The following is a 20623-nucleotide window of genomic DNA, read 5'->3' on the forward strand; positions in this document are numbered from 1 at the left end:
CATACACTTCATGAATTGTGAACAGCCTCATTGATTTATATGGGACTACTCACTGTGTGTGAAATCTGCAAATCTCTGCAGGATTGGGGCCTTATTTTATAAACTGGCACTAGAAAACTTAGTTTTTTTTCTCTTTTCCCCACAAATAAATCTCTGGCTGACATTTATAAACAAAGAAGCAAGAACTGCAAAAAATAAATTTGGCTCTCCACTCCCCACCCCACTCTCTCCCCCAGTTTCTAATTAATTAGAAGGAAATTATGCCCTCAAGAAAAAGAGGAAAGTACCTTTGGGATTTTCACCAGGAAGAAATGGCACTTGTGGTTAAAAGGAAAACCTTTTTTCAGTATTAAAAATTAATTAAAAATGGGATGTGCTAAAACTCAGTTTTTATCATTAGCACCAATTCTGCAGTGCTAAGTGCAGTTCGCAAAATTTAAATTTTTCTGTGTCAACATAATTTGTGATTTATCAAAGTTTTGCTAGCACAGATTCTTAATGCTGAAAGTCAGGCTCAGAGAAATCACACACCTCAATCATTTTCCTTTAAAAACTGATTGAGATAGTATTCATCTCTGATAAACATGGTTTTACTGCATGTTTCAGGGTATTCAAATACCTAGAATAAGCAAAGAACAGAGTATGCAAACAGAAATTAAGTGAAATCTTACAAAATGAAATTCATACATGCTGCATTTTTATCGTAATGTTAATGCTCATTTTCACCTGAAAGTGGCAAGTGGTACTAAAATGATCATTCTTTTATTCTATCCAGACCAACAAAAGTACAATGCGGGGTGGGGGAGATGGATCTAAGTTACACAACTTCAGCTACATGAACAGCGTAGCTGAAGTCGACGTACTTAGATCGACTCACCATGGTGTCTTCACTACGGTGAGTCGACTGCTGCCACTCCCCCGTTGACTCTACCTGCACCTCTAGCTGAGCTGGAGTACAGGAGTCAACGGATCCCCGCTGGATTGATTGCTGCCCGCCGATCCTGCGGGTACTGTAGACATACCCTAAGATTGTGTCAGACGCTTGTGCAGGGATAGCAGCTTTCTGTGCTCTCTTCTCCACCCCTCTTTTTGCATACCTGCAGCACAGGGCTACTCCCTGTGCTTCTGTGAAGCTTAGCATGTAAGTGAAAGACCACACAATTCCCTTTATAATAACCCATGCTTTTATAATGAAAGGTTAATTGTTTGTGTTTTTTGTTTTACACTCTTTTGCAAGGATCGTTAACATTTCTAATTTGTGTGTTACTTGTGCAAGCTTGACTCTACAATGTGTGTGTATTCCAGATTTCTTGTCATTATATATGCAGCTATGTGGCTATGTAAGAATACAAGGTCATTTTCAGGTCACATATGTAGAAAAGCAGGTATTGCATTCACTCTGAATTAACATGATGTCCCATGAGATTTCATAGGAACTAAACTCCGTATGACCTATTAATACCAGAATTTGGGGGTTACCTGATGTTATGCTCTAGTACTGTGAGCTTTAGAATGGATGTAGGTGTTGGTCAGCTCAAGAATATCCCCACTTTCAGGTTTTTTTCCCCCTGCTAATTAAATATTTCATGAAAATGATTGGCTAAGTTGTTTTTCTATGTTGTATTAAATCAGTTACACAAGAGAAAACTGCTGCTATAGAAGTAGTTATCTGCACAATTCTCACACAGAAGTCTGTGAAGAAGAGATGGGGGGAATTTGTACATTTCACAAATCCTTTACACTTTTATCGAGGTCTAGATAGTGAATCAACTAAAATTTCAGTGAAAGTTAGAAAAAAATTATATAAGAAAGTACAAAAAGTGCAACCAACTGTTATTCTAACTCAGGGGTGGGCAAACTACGGCCCACAGGCCACATCTAGCCCACTAGCCATTTTAATCCGGCCCTCGAGCTCTGGCCAGGGAGCAGAGTTGGGGGCTGCTCCATGCGGTTCCGGGAAGCAGCGATATGTCCCCCACTCTGGCTCCTACGCATGGGGCAGCCAGGAGGCTCTGCTCCACATGCAGCCCCTGCCCCAAGTGTCACCCCTGCAGCTCCCATTGGCTAGGAATCGTGGCCAATGGGAGCTGCAGGGGCGGCGTTTGAGAATGGGGCAGAGGGCAACAGAGCCACCTGGCTGTGCCTCCGTGTAGGAGCTGGAGCAGGGGACATGTCGTTGCTTCCAGGAGCTGCTTGAGGTAAGAGCCACCCAGAGCCTGCACCCCGAGCGCCCCCACCCGGTGCCCCTGCCCCAGCCCTGATCCACCTCCTGCCCTCGGTCCCAGCCCAGAGCACTTTCCTGTGCCCCAAACTCCACATGCCTGGCCCCACCCCAGAGCCTGCATCCCCCCCCCCCACTCTCTGAACCCTTCAGCCCCAGCTCAGAGCACTCTCCTACACCCCAAACTCCCCATCCCCAGCCCCACCCCAGAGCCTGCACCTCCAGCCAGAGTCCGCCCCAGCCCGGAGCCTCCTCCCACACCCTGAACTCCTCATTTCTGACCCCACCCCAGAACCTGCACCCACAGCTAGAGCCCTCACCCTCTCACGCACCCCAACCCCAATTTCATGAGCATTCGTGGCCCACCATATAATTTCCATACTCAGATGTGGTCCTTGGGCCAGAAACTTTGCCCACCTCTTTTCTAACTAAACAGAATGTGGTAGAATATAAAATAAAATACAGGAACCCCAGTGACTAGACAGCTTGTTGTTCTGTTTTTTTCACATCAGTGATGCCCTACTGTCCTGCAAGTTAGTAAAACCAAGACCACTTGCCATAGCTATAAGCTATCAAGAAAAATTAATGTACCAGAGGGGATTGAAAGAAAAAAATGCATTTAAGTGTTTAGGGCCACCCATGCATCCTCTGTGTGTGTATTCTGGCAAGAGAGGTGATATTGTTGCCATGGTCAGCCGTTCAATGTTATTTTCCTAGGCAAATGCTTGTGTGTTCTGATCCAGGGCATTGGCAGTAAACCGGGACGTTATGTTCAGGAAGAGGTGATTCTAAATGGTAATGGATATTGTGGAATTGGAGGTATTATGGGAGGGTGGTTAAGGATTTCTTTACTGAAGTTCAGTTCAAACCTAGAAATTCCTTGTGAAGTGAAGAGGTATTGTTTAGGGAAAGTGAAGTTGTCTACGTGAAGGAGTTATTAATTTCAGAGAAAAAGAAAATGAAATTATAACAAAACCAAAAATCCCCAAAGAAACTTCTTTTATTCTGGGATGGGTTTTTGTATGTAGGGTAGTAGAGATCAATAGAAATCATTTACATCAAATTTGAACAAAAGGAACAATTGACTGTGGAGCCCATTATAAGAAATCAAAAAGTAATTATCTGATCACTGCCTTCAAACAAGGAAGAAGGAAGATTGTTATTAAATGTATACATGTGTATATTGTATGCAGGGTGTGATGTGGTTTGATCACAGAGACCCCCTTGGGACTGTCACCTGATGTGCTGAAACTACCTCGAAGCCCGTTTTCTCTGATGGCTTGGGACTCCAAAACCCTGTCTTGTTGAGCCAGATATGTTAGCCTGCTGCAACACAGATCCAGGGTCTGAACCATGCCCCCAAAACTGCAGACTAACTGAAAACAGCTCAGCAAGTACTTTTGTCTCCAGCACCCAGATACTCAGTTCCCAATGGGATCCAAATCCCAAATAAATCCATTTTACTCTGTATGAAGCTTATAGAGGGTAAACTCATAAATTGTCCACCGTCTATAACACTGATAGAGAGAGATGCACAGCTGTTTGCTCCCCCAGTTATTAACCACTTACTCTGGGTTGGTTAATTAATAAACAAAAGTGATGTTATTAAGTATAAAAAGTAGGATATAAGTGGTTTCAAGTAATAATAGACAGAAAAAAGTATTTCACCAAGTAAAATAAAGCAAAAATACGCAAGTTTAAGCCAATACATCAAGAAACTGCTACAGGTAATATCTCACTGTCAGAGATGTTCCAATAAGCTTCTTTCACAGACTAGACTCCTTCCTAGTCTGCGCCCAATCTTTGCCCTTGTATAGTTCTTGTTAGTTCCAGCTCAGGTGGTAACTAGAGGATTTCTCATGACTGGCAGCACCCTTTTTGTTCTGTTCCACCCACTTTTATAGTTTTGGCACAAGCCGGGAATCTTTTGTCTCTCTGGGTTCCCACCCCGCCTTCTAAATGGAAAAGCACCAGGTTTAAGATGGATTCCAGTACCAGGTGACATGGTCACATGACCTGTGAGACCCCTAGCCTTCATTCTTCCCGGCCTTCTTCATAGGAACACAGGAAGGCTTGCAAGTAAACAGACCCATTTACAACCAATTGTCCTAGTCAGTGGAAGCCATCAAGATTCTAAACCACCATTAATCGCCCACACTTTCCATAATTACAATAGGACTTCAGAGTAATACTTCATATTTCTAGCTTCAGCTACAAGAATGATACATTCATACAAATAAGATGAACACACTCAGTAGATTATAAGCTTTGTAATGATACCTTACAAGAGACCTTTTGCATAAAGCATATTCCAGTTATACTATATTCATACTCATAAGCATATTTCTGTAAACATATGGACTGCAACATCACTGAAGGCATCCTATGAACTGGAGTCCCCAAGTAGATGTTGTTATTATTATTTGTTATACCATAGCATCTAGGAGCCCGAAGTCATGGACCACTGTACTAGGTGTTGTACCAGCACAGAACAAAAATCGGTCGCTGCCCCAAAGACCTTATATTCTAAGTGTGTCTATTGAAAGTAGCTGCTGGCTTTCTGTCTGGTTTTCAGAACTGGTATAGATGCTGTTGTTGTGTACAAAGGAAAGTGACAATGGGATATGTTCAGAACAGGTGTAACTTCACTGAAGTCAATGGTTTTCCACCAGGGAGACCCAATATTTTTAGTCACCCTCTGAGTCTTTCAGCTAATTGCAATTCCAGATTAAGAAAGTGAACTTTAAAAATCGATGCCCTTTTCTTTCCTGTGCTAATTAAGAGTGTGGAAAAGGTTGTTGGCCATTCTAGCCACCAGCAATTTATATGGACAGGGCAGGAGAACCCCTAACTCTCGACGGCCTCACAGAATCACATGCCAGGGGCAGGGTTTCTGTACTACCCTGTTACACTGAAAGGTGGAGGGGTGTTTCCTTTAACAGAACACAACTTGTAGAGGTGTAGGCCTTTGCTTCTAATCACAGCCTGAAGTATTTCCCATCTACTGTCAGACTCTTTGCCATTGACTTTAATGGCAGAAGTATCAGACCTACTTGCAGAAACAAATGTTTTAAGACAAGAAAGAGGATTCTTGGGGCTGCTATGCTGTAAATCTTGCCATATTAGTTGCTCTTCTGTCTCATGTGTATTAATCAAATTGGCATTGGTAGCGTCTGATGACTCATGTGGAAGTTGTAAGTTCTTGGTGCAGAAATAACAGTCTGTGGTAAGCATGTGATTTTGGAAGTGATTGTCCTGTTTAACTTGTCTTTTTGCTGCAATTTTGCACTCATTTCTTCCTCAGGAGGGGTGCTGTATTGAAGTGTTACTATTTATCCATTTATACTTGAAGTAATAAAATTACTTTTATTCCTAAAACTCATACAGGGCCTGTTCCCTACCCCAAAAACCTGAAGCCATCATTTGAGACATGACAAATCAGAAACTATAACAAAGAATGGCTTTGGAGTGGGGGATGGGGGTAATACAGGAGAGGGAGGGCACATTGACAATAGTGAAATTATATGGCTATTTACCTGTAGGTTTGGTATGTTCCAGGGAAAGCCTCTGCTGACAGCTGCACACTTGGGCCCCATGGAACAGCAGTTGGATGGAATCCCTGGTAGCATTTTTAAAATCCAGCTCCTGTTTCTCAGGACCTGGTAGAGAATGAGGGGAGGAGATTCTACAGGGAAAAGTCTCAGCTTTCAACTTTTTTCAGTACTAATAAGAACTCCCTGCTCTCCCAACCAGCTCTCAATCCCAGAGCTCTGTTCCCCTTTTAATTATACATATCAAAAATGCCATTTTCATTCTTTCTAGAAGTTGAAAGGATGGAAGGATAGCAATAGAATGTACCCTTTGGATGCAAACTATTTAGGATGAAGGACTCAGACCCCATCAAAGGCAGTGTGATTAACAAAACTGAAATCATAACAAAAGAATGTTCTGCAACTATATGGTGCCTGGCTGCCCCTAGAGGAAGAGCCAGGCTTAACTGATCATGAAACCCAGCTGAGCAGGAGCAGGCTAGTTAGTAAAAAAGACAGGAATTGGTACAGAGAAGAGGGCTGCAGGCAAAGAGTCTACAGTCACTCTGGGAAGAGAGAGGAAACCCAGGTAAAAGAATGAGCCTTGAGAACCTAGCCCTGAAATAAGGGTCAACCCAGAGATGGGTTACAGGGAAGAAAACAACAGTGTAGAAGGAGGGCCTGGGTTCCCTTGCCAGCCACTGGAAAAGGGGCACAGGACCTTGAGATGTAGAATGCAAGACCATCTGCAATGGTTGGACTTTGTTACCTTGGAAGGGGAGGACTATATAGTGACCTAGCCAGAGAGATGAGTCATGAAGAGGGAGCCCCCTGAGTCATGGAGAAAGAGAGGACCAACAGCACAAGCCATGGAGGGAAAGGGGTGCCAGATGGGATGAGAGCTATTTCCCAGATCCAGCCACAAGGACATTCACCCACAGTGAGTGGAACCCCTTCAGAAGTAGATAAAGGAGAGGTGAGAGATGTACAGTCTAGATAACATATCTCTGTGGTACAGTCCCACTGTTTTTGAGAACCATCACCTCCTGCTAATTGAATCGTTTAAAGTTCTAGTAAATATTGGTTGGTTTTGGTCATTTGGAATTATATATTTTCTTATATAGAGTAATCAGGTGCGTACTGCATTTTCAGAGGGAGAAATCATATACTTTGTGGTCTTGGAGGGGTCAGCATAATAATAATTAATTAATTAATAATAAAAATGCATCACACACACAAATACACACATTGCTGGCAATGGATTTGCTGGCACCAGTTCCAGGTAATGTTGCATAATAACGTTGAATAATGTATTTGAAATGCCTCATTCAAATTGTGATCTGATCAACATCTAATGGACATTTGGGAGAACCTTTGAGCTTCTACTTTGGGTCTTTCCACAGTCCAAGGAATACAAAAGAGACCTGCAATCAGCTAACTCCAAGATTTTGAAGAGAAAATAGAAAAAAAATAGTCCAATATAAATCTTTTATATCTGTGAGGAATACTATATATTCTAACAAAGTTAGAAAACCAGGATTGTCTCAAAGTTACAAAATGTGGGTGCAGATCTGGATTTCAAACATCTCAACATTCATACTCTGCTAAGCAAAATTTTTCATGTTCAATCTTGTTCTCAAAGAGAATAAGGCCATTGACTTCAAAGGGGTGAGAATTGAACCCATTTTCTCTTCTTGTAAGACAACCGATGGTATTAAATTTGGAGGAGAAAATAATCCACCCCGTCAATATGAATTAAACAACTTAAGTGTGACACATATTGGGAGGGAATATTAAAAGTAAGACTGTGATCTGATCATTGGTGTTCACGACATTTTAACATGTGTGAAAAGTGTTTTGCATTCTTTTTCTTCAGTTCATTGTGTTTTGGTATCAGTGACAGAGACCCTACTTTGCAAGCCTTCCTAATCATTTATTATTTTTTCTGTGAGGAAGTGTTTGCTACTATCTTTTCTTAATTAGTATTTCTTTACTTTCTCTTGCACCATCATTTGTGTTGTGCTAAAAATAGTAACTCAAGTTGATATCTGTACCATTTAAGATTTTTTCCCCACTTGAATTTAATCCCCCTTCTTAGTCATCCTTTTTTTTTTTTTCCTCTTGATACTTAGGACAGACAAAAGACTTAAATCTCATAGCTCTTACCTTTCAGACATTAAATTTCATTGTGAGCATTCTGAAAATCCAAATAAATTATGCCATATGCACTGCCATCATCAACCTTCTCAGTAACCTCACAAAAGTCAAGGAGAATAGTTAGGCAATTTTTTCCTTTTTAAATCTCTACCAGTTATTTCCTGTTAGATTACAACTATGTGTTCCTTTCTATCTTACCTACCCAGAGTGGCATTCTGCTGTTTTCCTTGCTAATAGTAATAGGGTGATTGATTGACTTGAAAGTTTCTACAATAGTTGTATTCCTTTAAAAAAATCTCGTATTCAACAAACTTTTTTGGAAAATAGTTTGAACATATATTCTCCCAAATTATTATCTTTGGCCTACAGATCTGTGATGGGATCCATGATAGTTATATGTACAGTCAATGGACAGCAGCCAACATATTGTTCTTTTAGTCCCTAGTTCAGAGGAAATATAAATTTCATATTTCAGCTAGTTTACATCCTCTCATATTACAACTGTTTTCTTGACTCTTTCTTTGTAGTAATGGCAAACAAAACTTTTGTGCAGTTGTGTTTCAGATCTTTAACTGTGTATTTTGAAGTATTTAATTGTTGGATTTTGTATATCTCTCTTAATTTCTCTTTCATATATCTGTAATTTTCTCCAGCTTCCTTTCATCTATGACTATTGCAAGTCTGATATAACCAATTCAGCTAAACTCATAGGTTCACATTGATTATAGTCAATGAGTATTTTTGTATGTTTGTATTAAAAAAAAAGATGCCCAAGGGCAATAGTTCATTATCTTATAAATATAATATAACTTCCTGCATAATTACTAATTATTTTATTATTATTGTAATGCTTTTTGCTTATTTTGCTTTGGATAATTTTCAAAGTACTTTTATTCCCTCTAGAGATGTCTAAGAGGCAGATTTTCTGGCTGTTAAAGATTTGCCATGCCACAAGCAGCATCCTGAGAGTAACCCCAGGTTATTTATAACTGGATTTTATCTCTGAAAACTAACTAAAAGAAGATAAACCAAAATTCTGAGGGAAAATGTCTTAAACATCTAACATATTATGCTGTGCTTAAACAGATATTTTAATTTTAACAGCTTGTCAAGCCCAGTGGAGCTCTTTTTCTGGTTTTGGGAACAAAATAAGATAACACTTTTTGAATTCCTACAGGAGATCTCCTAACTGTATTTAAAATTGAGGCATAAAATATGAAAATATGAGTTTGCAATGCGTGATGTTTAAACTTCACGTTAATTTAATTGATTTTCCATGTTTGCTAATTCTAAGAGCTGTAGTAATTCTAAATCTCTCCTTTTAAGAAACAAATACATTTTAAAAAGATGTTGTATTAGGAGTCAATTTACAAGCTGATCTGTTTTCACAAAGTTATGTTATGTATTCCTTCCTCTGCCACTGCATCTTATTCCTGACCACCAACATCCTTGATTCTACCAACACATAAGCATGTGTGCAACTTAATACTCCTGAGTACCCCCACTGATGTCTGTGTTACTACCCACATGCACACAGTTAACATATGCATAAAAGCTTGAAGGAGAAGGGCCAAGTTTGATATCCCTGTAGTGTGGATGAATTAAGGAGTATTCTTGTGATACAAATAGAGGGGCCAAACCTGCAAAATACAGGGCATCTTCACTTAGTTCTAAGCATCTCATATAGAATTGAGATCCAATGTGACTGGTTTAAAGTAACAAACTCATTTCATTTCTGATATGAACTATCTTTGAACCCATGTCTGTAAATTTACTGTTTCACATAGCAACATCATTGAGGATAGTGGATGAAAGACTTTCTTCTATCCAGTCTGCAAGTTAAAAGTATCACCACATTTTACACAGTACAATAATCACTGCCAATAAGGTTTGTCTTGCATATAAATTGCTTGAGAGGGGCTTTTAGACCACTTTGTAATTATTAGTAGTACTTCTTTTTCTTATTTGTAATAATAACCTAGCATTATTACCTAACAATTCTGATGTACAACTGCCTGACATTTGCAGATGGTGAAACTATTAACGATCTCCTCTAGCTTTTGATTTTAATTATTCACCTACCTGAAGTAGAATACAGACAGTGAGTTTGTTAAGAATGTAGTGTGACTAAGAACAATTGGTTTATCTGAAAAAAAAAGGAGTACTTGTGGACCTTAGAGACTAACAAATTTATTTGAGCATAAGAGTGTTATCACATAGCAGAAAGCTGTTAATGTTTGACTTGTGTAGACCTAGATGTCACAAAAGAAGAGACTGGCCTTTTTGGTGTGCATTGCTGAATATAAATAATTCTATTTTTATTTTTTTAATGTCTGCTTTGGATTTTTTATTTTCCCCCAGAGGATTGTAAGCACTCTGATACTGTATGCATGTGATTCTGGAATCATAGCTGAAATGTTGCATCATTTGCCATAGCACAAGAAATAAACTGAGCAGTAGATTTGGTAGAAAACTATATGACAGAGAAAATTACTGATCACACTATTTGTCTTTTTTTACTTCTTGCCATTTGTAACTCAGAGATGGCGGGAAAATTATCCTTCAGGATTGTTCCCTGCCATCTGTATTTTCTTTTCTAAATTATCTAGTCTTATAAATATTTGAATAACATTTGATCAAGATAAAATCTTTCCTTTCCAGCTCAGTACAAGAACCCACTTTGGCTCTTGAGACCATAACAGTCAGGTAAATTAATATTGATTTGTTAGAAAATACTTTTCACTCTGTCTAAACATCTTCTGTACTTTTGAACCAAAATTATGAATTTAAAAGCAGGAAAGTAGTTCTTCACAGTTTTCCCAGTGAAACTAATTATGGGCAAAATTGTTCAAAATATATTGGATGTGTTTTCTAAAATACAGTATATCTAGCAAAAACCCTGGGAGGAAAAAAGGAAAAATAAGTCATTTGCTTACTCATACAGGTTCCAATTCAGAAGCCCTCAAAATACTTAGAATATATTTAGGAGTGTTTTTTTATCCCTCAGGACTGCAATGCACTAATGTTTTGTAAAGCCCAATATGAACACTGTGCAATCTCCATAGAGTGTATTGCAGGTTACTCTGCATGAGACAAATGTATGTGTTTTCTCATTGCTTAGTATAATTTATTGGAAAGAATGGTTTCCTTCTTTGAACTAGCAAGAAATTAGAGAGCTATCAAAATATATACTCAATACTGATACAAAACAAAGTTTCCTATTTAGTTGTGTATCTTCCAAGTTATCGGTTGCAGAGTAAAATAAACAAAACAAATAATTTAAAAAAAAAAAACAAAGGGAATGGTCATCCCCGGCACTTGGAGAGGAGAGGTAACTCTGCAACTTCCTACTGATGGGGTTTCATCTGACTTGCTTTGTTGAGAGAAAAAGGGATCATCCCCATCCACATGGTTTACCTTCTGCAGAAGCTCAAGACTACTTCATTTTTTTTCTGTTTCTCTCATGGTAACACAGCTCTTTTGCAGCCCATCACTTCTTGATGGCCACACCTCCTGAAATTCCTATAGGAAACTAGAAAAGTAAAACTATTTCCCCATTTTTATTCCCCCCCTCCCCCCTCCACTGTTCCTCACACGTTCTTGTCAACTGCTGGAAATGGCCCACCCTGATTATCACTACAAAAGGTGTCCCTCCCCACCCAAGCTCTCCTGCTGGTAATAACTCACCTTACCTGATCACTCTTGTTACAATGTGTATGGTAACACCCATTGTTTCATGTTCTCTGTGTATATAAAATCTCCCCACTGTATTTTCCACTGAACTCATCCGATGAAGTGAGCTGTAGCTCATGAAAGCTTATGCTCAAATAAATTTGTTAGTCTCTAAGGTGCCACAAGTACTCCTTTTCTTTTTGCGGATACAGACTAACGCTGCTGCTACTCTGAAACCTATAGGAAACTAGGGTAAATTCAATGGTGTGGGGAGGTCTCCAAATAAATGAATGTAATAAGCTTTATCTTACTTGGGGAATCCTGTGAGGTGCAAGAATAATGGCTTGCCCCTCCTTCTTGTCACTTCCCCAACCCCAGGATGCCGGGATGCCTCTCTTAGATCAAAGATGGACACAGTGTATCTTTTAGGATTTGGGATGGTTTGACCCCTGGGAAAAGGCAAATAAGTGATTCAAGAGGTCTCCTGCAAAAAAACCCAAAATGGTACACGCTTCCTTCATCATCATCGTTGCCTGTGTGCGTTATGTATGGTGGTTTTAATTAATCTGAGTGTTGGACTATGAACATAAGACATAAGCCACTTTTCATGTTTCAACTGTATGCAAATTATCACAACAAATGCTTTTAATTTGACCAAGACTTTCTAAACATAAAGGTTTGCCAAAATTCATGAAAAAGAATGAAGTAAAAGACTACAATAAAAAAGGAAATGTCATTTGGTTTTCCTGATAGTTACTGAGTTCTCTCCATATATGTGCGTGACGGATTTTGCTGAGTGAGCTAGGACACTGTCTCTTTAAATGTTTAACAGTAATTGGTTCATGTCCTGGTGTTCATTGAAAATTCTAGACATTTCATGTAAAATCTTCTTAATGAGGGGATGAATTTTTCATTCACATTAGAAAGCTCAGTCTGACAAACAATTTCTAAATAAAACTTTGGCGACATGACATCCCATATTGGACTTGACAAAGAGGACAGGTGCATTAGAATAAAACTGTATGGCGATCCTTCAAGCTGTCAGCCATGAATATTTTATTTCTTAATGAATCATCTTTGTGAAATGAACTTTCTTGTTGTAGTGTCAGTGCCATTTACAACAAAAAATCTGCTCCTTTTAAAAGGTGAACTTAAAGATGCTGATGCCTGCATAAAATGCTTAACCCTAGCTGAGGTATTCAGTAAATTTAATACTGTTTTTTCCTTAACTGTTTGAAATATAGACTCACAATAACCAGCATGACTGTGTTCAACACAACCTTTAAAGCTGTTACATTTTTTGTTAACAAAGTCAGAATTCAAGATAGATTATCAATAATGTTGATCCTTTTTGAAATTAGACCTGATATGAAAAGTCACAGCAGGCTTTCCTAATTATTGTTTTTCTTTTTTTTTTTCCTTTTTTAAAAAATAAAATAAAATAGAGTAGCACCTCTGGATGGCACTAGATTAACAGCCCCAGAGACCGAGGGTCTTTGTTTAGTTAAAGCAGAGGTGTAGTTTGGGCAGCAGGAGTTCATAGTACAGTATTCCTTATTGTTGAGCCTTGATCCATAGCGACCACCACAAGGAGTAAGAGGATTTTTTAGTCTCTGGACTGGTCCTGTCCTTGGCCTTTTTCTCAAAACTCTCTGTGCCAGAAGGGTTGTGCAATGGGGACATCCTTTCCACTGAGAATGCACCCAGACCACCCCGACATTTCACATAGGCCCTCATGGAATAGGTTTGTTATACTACCAACTTTATTCCATATTTGAGGTCCTAGAGGTGAACCAAATACCATACCAGTCTCCTAAGCATCCAATCAACTTGTTTCAATATTTTAACAGAATACAAATGTCAGATCAATTTATTCTTTCTCAAATTCTTTAACTGTAGTAAATTGGAGTTTACTGTTCATGCTGTTCCACATTCATTGAGTTACTTAAAAAAGTATAGGAGTACTTGTGGCACCTTAGAGACTAACAAATTTATTAGAGCACAAGCTTTCGTGAGCTACAGCTCACCTCATCGGATGCATGTATTTTGAAATTTTGCTCGACTTCAACTCTGTGGAGAAAGTTACTACTTGTATTGATATTTTTAGAAGTGATATCCACTTGATTGCAAGCCACAAAAATTATCTTGAGTCAATTTAATTTATAATATATTGCATATTTTTGGCATAGAGATTGGTTGTTGTACTCTGTAGATTTATTAGATGATATTATATATTATTGGTCACCTCCTGTTTTCGTAGGTAGATTATATTCTCTTTTGTCCCTCCATACCCCCTATGGCCCAATCCAGATCTCTTTAAAATCAGCAGAGAGATTGTAATTGATTTCATCAGGAGAAGGCCTGAGCCTCTAGTCCTAAAACCTCCAGCTATCTCCCATCTCAGCCAGTCCTGTAGGGCCCCTCCCACTGTTCCAGGTTCTGCCCTTCTTCATCAGGTTTTTCTCAGTATGTCAACACTCCTCCCCCTGGGCTCTACAATAGAAAGTAATAAATGACCTGATTTACACCCATTGACTTCCATGGGATTAGGATTAGGCCTCCAAGAACATTTTCAAAATTGTAGTGCTACTCCTCACACTTACCCCAGTGATGCACTGGTGGAATTTGTATTTTCTTCTTCTGCAGCTGCTGCTTTATCTGTTGTATATGATAGTTGCTGAGCTGCTTACCATGGGCTTCCTAGGGAAATCTAGAGTACAATAGAATGATTAAGTATGTCCAGCCTTAAAATAGTACATGAAATGGACCTCAAAGACTGAAGGTTTTGATTGCTTCATCAGAAAATCAGAAGATCTTAAACTTTAAGGCCCCAATCTTGAAATCTGCTACTTGTAGACAAATCCCTATGCATGTCCATGCTCCATTGTCTCAGATGGAATCTGCATAGATGCAAGAGTCCAACCATGCAGAGCTTGGGCCTAGGATGTCCCCAAATAGTTTTTACAGTATTTTAAAAACAACAGTAATAATTATTATCCATGTAAAGTCATCTGAAATTAGTAAAATCAGAAGATGCTATTCTGGCTCTGTTGAAGTCAATGACAAAACTCCCATTGACTTCAGGGCAAGATTTCACACACAGGTTTTGGCCTTTAAATATATTCTTGTACTGAAAAAAAGTATTGTATTCTACCCATATCACTGAAATGATCCAATCCTGTGATGCATACTCACTGAGGAGTCCCACAGATTTAAATGGGAGTTTCACATATGTAGCAATTGCAGGAGAGGGGGGAAATATGATGGATTTATCTTAATCGTCATTCATGTATGTAATCATAATTCGTGCTGCTTTGAGCTTTCTAGCTCTCACCTCAAAATTAGTAGACTGTCTTTTTGATCTCAGGATATCCTTTCTTCTGTTTCTAGTTTTATGTTCATTTAAATACACTTTCTCAACAGCCCTGCAAGGACTAATCAAATAAACTTTAAAATATTGTACTTTATTAAATTATTTTTATAATGAGTTCCTATTACCAGGGACTACAGAGTTAAAAAGGTGATTCACTAAAAATAATTAGCATAAGGCATGCTGGACTGGTAGAAGTGAGTGGATCTTAATCAATAGCAATATGATTACACCTATGCAGCAATTATAAATTATTTAAAACAGCACCCCCAGGTTACTGACTAGTTGCCTTTAAATTAAATTCTCTGTCAATAATTGATGCAAAGAATTAATGTGAGAACACCTTCAGTTACTGAAACTTTTTAAGATGGTATAAAATATTGAACTGTTGCCTGTCATTAGCAGCAATCCTGTCTCTTTTGTGTTACATCCTTCTTTACTGAATTGGTTGAGAAGGACCTCCAGAGCATGAAAAAGACTAATGATTCTGAATGCAAGGTTTTCTCTTCTTCTAAGGACATTGACACTGTGAAATGTAAATTTCATATGTGAGAGGAAGTAGAGGTTAATGATAGGGAAATATTGCTTAGCTGAATAGTTCTTGGTGTGTTTTTATGACTTTTAGATCAGAGGATTAAAAAAATAGAGTTGAGGATTTAAAAATATAGTGTTCAGCAATGTTTAGAAACTTGCTGATGTGTTATGGGCCCCAGTTTTCACACCATGAATAGCCATGAATACCCAATCATGAGTGTGAGTGATGTAATTATTTATGAACCTCAGCCTTTCTGCATATTTTTATTTTTATAGCCTGTAGTCTAGGGTTTTGTTGCTGCTGTCACAGATACCATCTTGCACCTTAATTTCACTTCTCTCAAAGGGGGAAAAAGGAAATTAAGCAGTTGCAATATTAGAAACATCAGTGATGACAGCAGATGGGTTTGTTCCAACTTTCATTAAAGCCAATCGTAATCTCGCCATTGACTTCAGTGGGAGTTGAATCAAGCCTCAATTGCACAGACTAGTGCTTGTGGGTTTTGCCTTAAAATTTCATGATTTTCTCTTGATAAGCACCTTTTTTGTCCCATTGAATATGAAGGAGGTACTTTGCCTCTAGTACTTGCTTGGTCCCAGGGTGAATCTTGTGAGATTGTGTGTCCAGGATAAATGTCTGGTCTCTATATGGTGCTATGGCTTTTTTATGATAGAGAGCACTTTCCCTCCTAAATATTTCAAACATCATTCATGGTACCTCTAAAAGCCATAGCACAATCCATACATCTCTCTTGCCCTGCCTCTCAAAATTTCAGCAACTTTCCATGCAGATCTCCATGCCTCAGAATTCTGTTGTTTTGTTTGCTGGGAAGAATTACTCTCCTCCTTTAATTGGTACCTCTTCTGTATTTTCAGATTTTAAAGGTATCAGACATTACAATAAATATAAGGCTGCTTTGAATAAAGGCTTTGTGAGGAGCCTGCATTTCTGTATTTTAAAACATCATAAAACCACTAAGAATTACAATTTGTAATAGTCAAAGTAATATCAAGGCATTGATCTAAATCCACAGATGCAAGGAATTTTTCAGAGTTCAGGCTGAAACATTCAGATGGTATTTTATCCTACAGTTACCTTATTGCTTGCTTGCTATTGCAATCTGGCAAATATATGTTAATTGTAGATATAGTGGAGCTAATTTAGGATGAAGATGAAGACTTCTTTGGATCATTCCCTTTCCCAAATTGGTTTAATTTCTGAATCCATGTCCAAAATATTCTAATTTATTATTTTAATACAGTATTTAACAATGCAGAAGAGCTCAAGATTAATACTATAAATCATACTTGGGTGATTTTAAAAAAATAATCATTCATTTTATAAACAGTTTTTAATGTTGTTATATTCCCCCTCTGTAATGAGATCCTCTTGCACCTTTTCAATCAACCAACTTCAACAAGTTCCCCTTATAGACTTCATTTTTCTGGTGTTTGTAATAGCTGTGAAAATTCGCTGTGAATGAAATGTTGAAATGTTTTGGACGTGTACCGTATGGAAATAGAGAGGATGATGCTATGGAATGGAGCAGAGGGATAATTTTAAAAAGAGGGCAAAGGAGTTTTGGGATGTTTAAACTCGGGTTACTAGGAAAATACAAGAGAGAGATAAAAGATTACTCATTACGGAAAAAAGGATATTTCCAGGCTCTTCTCTGGAGCCAGGCCCAGTGTTACAGGGTAGCAAGCAAGGCAATTTCCTGGGGCCCCATGCCACAGGGAGCCCCCTCTGGCGGGGCTCAGGCTTCAGAGCTGTGCAGTGGGGCTCAGGCTTCAGCTTCATCCCACATGGTGGGGCTTCGTCTTCAACCCCTAATGGTAGGGCTTGGGATTGAGAAACATTGTGAAAATCCAATGTGTAAGCCGGCAAGGGAGGCAGGGTGGGGGCCCACTCCTTAGTGTCTGCCCTGGGCCCAAGCAAGTCTTACGCTGGCCCTGCCTGGAGCCTATTAGCAGAAGCACACATCCTAGAATAAGTAGAGTTACATAAATAAAAGGCAAACTCAGTATTTAAAATGAAAACTCTAGCCCTCTGTGGCCTTTTAAAGATTATGGCCTTAAGCCTCAAGTCCAGCTGAACTTTATGTGGCATAGAACCTGGGGGAGAGAGCAAAACGGTGGCTTTGTGCCATCTTTGTAGTTCCCTTATCTTGACTGTGTCTTATTCAACTTCCAGTGGAAGTTGCATCAGCCTCATTTTTGGCTGAGGCTGCAGGGAATAGTGACCAAAAAGCTGTGGCTGGGATAAAAGTCCAGGAAACAATATTACCAGTCCTGTGTGTTCTCCAAAATGTAGCTTTTTAATGTAAATCACAGAATTTAGGAGTGCAGGGACAGGTCAGCCCTATCTTTGTCTTCTACCAGGTAAGACCACTAAACTGAGGATAAATATAGAATACTAGAGAGATTTTGTTTTAGGGAACTAAGTGTGGGGCCATGCGTCAGGAACTATAGAAAGGGAATTGAAATTCTGCCCCAGACTTGCCACATGGCCAAAGGGAAATCAGTTTAATTCCATGTGCCCCATTTTGCCCATTTGTAAAAAGGGGGTGGTAATGTTTCATAGTAATGATGTGAGAATTACTTAAAGTTTAGAAAGAGAAGATGGATGAGGTAATATTTTTTTATTGGACCAATTTCTCTTGGTGAGAGAGACAAGCTTTTAAGCTTACATACAGCTCTCCTTCAGGTCTGGGAAATGTACTCCGAGTGTCACAGCTAAATACAAGATGGAACAGCATAAATAGTTACTTATGCTAAGCAATCCATTCCACCTTGGAGTACATGTCCCAGACCTGAAGAAGACTCTGTGTAAGCTCGAAAGCCTGTCTCTTTCACCAACAGCAGTAGGTCCAATAAAATATGTTACCTCATCCACCTTGTGTCTCTAATATTCTGGGACCAACATAGCTACAACACTGCATATAACAATTAATTAAAGTTTGTATGGTGTCCTGAAAATATAAAGCTTCATATAATTTCCAAGTGTACTATTGTAGTTGTTGTCAGAGGTACCTGAAGGACCTTGCAAAATGATCCAGTGTGCACTGTTTTTGCCTTGGGCCTTTGAATGACAACATCTTGAAATGATGTGTCTGTAATTACAGGTAGCTCACAACAATCTAAGGGCTGAAAGAAAACTTCTAAACTCTTCTTTTAAAAACAGACAGTTCCTGGAAATCTGCTGTTTTGAATGCTTCAAGACAATAAGGATCTCAGTTACCCATAATGTTTATAGTGTTTGAACTTGCATGTTAACTTACAGGAGTCTCAGCTGCTATTTTGGGCTAAGAGTGCTGACTCAGTTTGATTTGTCAGAGGTATATTGAAGTTTCAGTTTAAGTAAGCACTCCCATGTGTACAGGAAGACACTGTCTGTATGTTTAGTGTGTCAGCTAAAGCTTATATGTCTTATTCATAAAGTAGCCTCCATTTATTCCTTCCTTATTTGATTGCATGTTATTAAAACACATACCCGTCAATAAAACAAATGTAACAAAAATGCAGTGGCTTATGCTTAACCTCAGATAATTGAAAAATAAGCGGTGGAAAAGATTGTGCTGTGTTGTTAGAGGTCTTTATTCTTATTCTATCTCATTTTTATGCACTTCTCATTGACCATTTTCTTTCTCCTGAAAGTCCAACATACCGAGGTTGGTTGCAGCATCACTAACAACTTTCCAGCACTGCAGTGCAGCCACAATATCCCCTTCAAAAAAGATTACACCGCCTCTACAGTTTAGTGACTTGGAACCCTCTCTTCATTCTGTCATTTTACCCTTCATTCCTTTGGCATGTGCAGAGTAGGAAGTTTAACAAATGTTATAAGTCTTCAGTCATCCATTGGCCCAGTTTTGAGTGCAGGAAATTTTGCATACATAACTCATACTCTGATGAGCAATTGCTCATTTTATGGATTTTTCAAGCAGCATGGAAAATATTTCAAGTCGCAACGATTTTCTTTGAGTCCAAATCTGAAAATGTAACAATGGATAGGTTCCTCTCTCCCACTTTTTGTTCTTTTCATTTGTGCTTTCGTCTTCCCACAACACCCAAAACATGTCGAATTTAGGAGGCTGAACTGAGATTAAATTGAGAATCCATTTTTCAAAACATTAAATAAAAACATATTTAAACAAGAAAATAGAAATGTTAATGAAGCAAAAATGAAAGTCCCCATAAATCCAAACTCATCCCTGTCTGCTCCTGCTGAGCAAAAGATGACCCTTATACAAATGTAACTACTGAACCAAAACAGATATTCATTTTAGTTTATGTTAGATCACATGGAAAATAAAGTCCTAGGACTTCTTTTTTAAATTATTATTCTTGTTTAGCTTCAGTATTCTTACTAACAAGAAATACATGTATCTTGAATATAGCTGTCTACTGTACCTATTTCAGTATTATTGCCACAGTTTGATTTGTTAATCTTCAGCACAACCTGAATGCTCTTCTATTTTTGTATGCAACAAATTGGTTAACGTGTCCACGGACCAGCTTAGGTGTCATGGTTGCACAACCTACTCATGTGTTTCTTCAGCCTGAGTGATGCTGAGGGAGGGAGGAGAGGACCATATTAAAGTAGGATGAAATGAAATCAGAAAAGAGATTAAAGAAATAAAGAGATGTGACAGAAACTGTGCATGACAAGCGTTGTTTGTGCTTTTTAGAAACTTATGAAGTTGACCTTTTAGACCTCAAGAAGATCTCCAGTTTTCCATGCCACAGATGTTTTGAGAAATTGATGACTAAATTCGTCCAGGATTTGTAATTTAATTCTCAGAATTTTCATTGAGAATTTATCTGATTAATGGGTTGTTTCCGTTTTATCTTCTCACAGCCAGTTCTACAAAATATACCAAAACACATAGTTCTTAAATGTGGGTATGTGACCGAAAGGAAAACACACTGCAAAATCCTACGCATATCAGCCCTGCGGCCGCAACCCTATTCTTCCCGTAACACTGTGCTAGTGTCGATTTACGAGAACACATATGCGTGTGTGTGGATGTGTGAGAACTTATGTTTTACACATCAATATTATTGCTGTTCATGAAAAAAAATCAATGTGGCTGAATTGTTTCCATAATGATCATACACATTAGATCTCTATTAATG

General features: G+C 38.5%; 1 protein-coding gene across 6 annotated transcripts in view; it reads left to right on the forward strand.

Moving 5' to 3' along the window:
* WWOX (WW domain containing oxidoreductase) overlaps positions 1-20623 on the forward strand; it is a 690060-nt gene that overhangs the window by 469852 nt on the left and 199585 nt on the right. Inside the window, exons 9-10 of one of the 6 annotated variants that reach the window (XM_043495036.1) lie at positions 10570-10614; positions 18610-19056. The exons of the other annotated variants lie outside the window; for them this stretch is intronic. Of the exons in view, the coding sequence (XP_043350971.1) occupies positions 10570-10599 (30 nt within the window). The 3' untranslated portion in view covers positions 10600-10614; positions 18610-19056. Of the gene's footprint in view, positions 1-10569; positions 10615-18609; positions 19057-20623 lie in introns of those variants that run through there. 6 annotated transcript variants of the gene reach the window in all.

Source organism: Dermochelys coriacea, chromosome 12 (genome assembly GCF_009764565.3).
Source record: "Dermochelys coriacea isolate rDerCor1 chromosome 12, rDerCor1.pri.v4, whole genome shotgun sequence".
In the NCBI taxonomy this organism is placed as follows: Eukaryota; Metazoa; Chordata; order Testudines; family Dermochelyidae; genus Dermochelys; species Dermochelys coriacea.